At 35.8% G+C, this 3,770-nt stretch overlaps 1 protein-coding gene across 1 annotated transcript in view; it reads right to left on the bottom strand.

The window, feature by feature from the left end:
- RORB (RAR related orphan receptor B) overlaps positions 1-3,770 on the bottom strand; it is a 128,392-nt gene that overhangs the window by 33,293 nt on the left and 91,329 nt on the right. The window contains exon 4 of the mRNA XM_018566523.1: positions 2,445-2,586. Within this exon, the coding sequence (XP_018422025.1) occupies positions 2,445-2,586 (142 nt within the window). The remainder of the gene's footprint in view (positions 1-2,444; positions 2,587-3,770) is intronic.

Here is a 3,770-nt window from a genome sequence, read left to right on the forward strand (position 1 = left end):
TTATATTTTTTAAATTACTGTATTTAAAAAAAAATATTTTAATTGTATCTGATAATTACAGTAACGCCCGGTTTCTTTAGTGTGCTATAATCAGCCTCTACTGAGAAAGTCCAACAACAGCAGCAAATAATAAAACTGCACACCACAATGTGGGGTAGCTTAAAATAAAGGTAGGAAGGAAATGCATCTAAGTTGCACTAAAAAAAAACTAATGCCTTATGCTTGACATATACTTTGCAATTTTAGAGCTTTGCATGAACTTTTAACCATTGTAATCTGCCACCCACAGTTCTTACCTAGGTTTGGAATAACCAAATGACTGAAATTAATTCAGAAATTATTTAAAATTGCCTTTCTACTTCCACTGCAGCGGTTTATAATGGTTTCCACAGCCATTTTTTTCCTTCAAAACTGGGCAACAAATTAAAGTGTAGAAAGCTTTACAAATGTCAACAAAATTGCTAGTATATGACCAGTATTATAGAAGCAGCTCTTTACCTCTAATGCTTTTAGTGTGTATGCCTGCTATAATATTACCATTACTTTCTAAACTCTACATATGAAACCCATTAGGTATAATGTACCTGTAAAGGCAAATATGTTTGTGGGATGTCCACCCCTTTAGCGTATAAAAAATCAATTGCAATAATGAAATTGAATAGCAAATACATCAGTTTAATGCAGCCATTATTTAAACAGGTTTTGAATTCCCATACAAATCTATCGAAATGCAAAATCTGCTCACTCCTGTGATGGACTACAATCTCAATACAAATTGGTAAACTAAACATGAGATTGTAGTCCATCACAGAAGTGAGCTTGGAGCGGTGGGTACTTTACCACACACACAGGGACTATGGGGAGCAAAAAAGCCATCCTCCAGAAGGAAGGACAGTGTCAGCACCAATTCAGAGATGATTTGAGGATCTGCAACCGATCTGCATTTTTAGTGTTAAGTGTCACTTTAATAGTTCACCAGGAGCTGAAAAGAATAGCAAGATTTCGTTTCAAAGCTTCAGTATCTTGCTAGTTGGTCCGGTGGTTGACAAAATACCTGAACAATCTGGTTGGATGAAGGCATTGTTCAGGTTCTTTGAGAGCCAGTGGGGTTGACTAGCAAGATACTGAAGCTTGGCCCAGCAGGAGATTCCTCCATCCCCACAGTTTAGTGTAGATGGAGGAATCTGTTGCACTTTTTCCATCTGACCATAGACAATCTGCAGATAATCAATACAGTAGATGTATGGCCAACTTTAGAGGTCTATTTATAAATGGTTTCCCATAAGATTCACATAGCATTTTACCCAGGAAAAATGAAATTTGTATGAATGTTGTGTGAAAAAGTTTATACATGTAAAAAAAATTGATTGGTGTAACTTTCACTTTTATACAAACACATGATCATATCCCTTACTTCAATCATCCAGCCAAAGTCCAGTTTTATTTAATTTCCCTTGAACATGTTTGGGCAATCACAGCTAACATAGCTTTCCCATATTCAGTAACCCAAGTGAACATTCTCTACTCCTTGATCAATCAATCTCAGTGAATATACCTGTTTTTACTTATGAGCCTATTTACCAAAGCAGCAGTAAGTGCATATTTGCCATATTTTCGTATTGCTTGTATATAAAATGGTGTTTTGGTGTCTTTGATGTGAAAGATAGGTCAGGTTTGTATGCCATTTCTCCAGCAGCATACACTAGTGCAGGGTATGGTAGAAAGGTTCAGCAGGTTGCTACTGACTAACAGGAGTGTTCACATCGCTAAACTAAAAAATACCAAATTTCTCTTAAAAAACCTTTTCTCTAAAACTACCACTTTTTAGCTAAAAATATATATTTCTTTAGAGATTACATGTTTTTCTAAAAAAATTAATAAATGCTAATTTGTTTTATTCTAAAGTTGTTTAGTCAGATTGAAGAGAGGCACATGTGCATTGAGTTCACGCAAAAAACTTGCTTTTATATTAACATAAAAAAGCCACTTGTCACAAATTTCAAAGAGCAACTTAATGTTTTTCCAATTCGTCAGTTGACTGACAGACAACAGTTGGTGAAAACTTTGTCAAAAGAAGCATATTAGGAAATGGCATAAACATTTCATAATGCTCTGGCACTGAGGCAGTTATACTCTCCCAGTCACTATATGGTAGGTGGGAAAAGGTGTTGCCCAGAGAATTGACCATATTTTTTTTTTACATTTCCTAAGGAACCTGTACAGATTATATACAGAACTCAAACTACAAAATATGAACTCATGAAGATTCCGAAACACTTTGACTGATCCACCTGTGCTCAGAGGTTGTATAACCTTCTTAGAGTTCATAATTCCATCTTTTTCTTTTTAAACAGAAATGTTGGCCTTTTATGTTCCTACTGTATCGCTACTACATTAGAAGAAACTTTCAAAAGGATACAGTACTGAAATTGAAGTTAACTTACCATCTCTAGACATTCCCAGGGCAAGACACTTTTGCAGTCTACAGTGTTGGCAGCGGTTTCTATTTGTTCTGTCAATTAAACAGTTTCTCTGCCTTGGGCACGAATAAGAGGCATTGTTTTGTTGACTTCTTCTGAAGAATCCCTGAAATGGTAAGAGATAATAAAGGCTCCAAATGTTATTTGTGTTAATTAAAAGTATTGTGATAGAAATTGTCTCATTACTTAATAAAGAAGAAAAAATAAATCTCTGGGATGTTGATTTGTGTATGAAATGTAGCCCTGCAGTATGACATTAGCATTCAGAAGGCTCATAATGGGATATCATTAATACTATGGAAGATATACTTATTAATGTTTACTGTGGCTGTTGTTACCAAACATACAAGGGGGATTTTAAGGCTGGCCACAAATGAAATTGTTTTTAATCTGAAAAAAAAAAAGATCCCACATTAGAAACAAGATCTACACAACCATAGAAATGTTAATGGTGTTTTAAAATGCAAATTATTCTTATGTAAGACATAATCAATTTCATATGGAATCCATAAATATTAAAAACCCATGTGGTAGTGATATAGAATATATACAGCCATGGCCAAAAATATTGGCACCCCTGCATTTCTGTCAGATAATGTACCACCGCACAGACAACAATAAATTCCACTATCCACATTCCAAATGTGATTAAAATTAAGTGTCCAAAATCCTCTAGTGCAAAATATGCTCACTTTGCAATTGGTTCACAACCCACGCCATGACACTTCTGTGTGTAAAAAAGTGCTGCACCTTTATTGGAATGCTCCTCGCCTTTGTAGATGGACCGTATCCGCTGGAGATTAGGTAAACCACGCTTTTGAAACCAGCGTACTGGCTTCAGCTCGGCTGGCTTGAGCTCAGCTGAACATGCTTAGCATGTTCGGCTGAGCCGAAGTGCAGAAAGAGTTCCACTCCAACTCCAACATCTGGATCGGATGAGCCGATGCTCCGGCAGCTCACTTGCTGCCGTTCGCCCCTGAATAGCCAAATGCTACCTACGTCCGTGGTACCGAGCAGAATAGGAAATCAATGAAAAAAGTTGAGAAAAAGATTTTAAAAAATATAAACAAATATAAGATTAAAAAAATAAAGATTTTTTTTAAAATAAAAATTAAAAAAAAAATCAAGATGATTGAAAAAAAATAAAAAATGAAAGATTTTTGAAAAAAGAAAGATTATTGAAAAAAGAAAAAACAATTGGGCTGAGCTAGCAGTGACACCTAGCTCCACCCAACTGTTTCTTATTGGACGGGACCTGCTAGAGTCTTCTAGCAGGGCCCCGCCAATGAA

This window comes from Nanorana parkeri, unplaced genomic scaffold, assembly GCF_000935625.1.
Source record: "Nanorana parkeri isolate BGI_ZX_2015 unplaced genomic scaffold, ASM93562v1 scaffold957, whole genome shotgun sequence".
Taxonomy (NCBI): Eukaryota; Metazoa; Chordata; class Amphibia; order Anura; family Dicroglossidae; genus Nanorana; species Nanorana parkeri.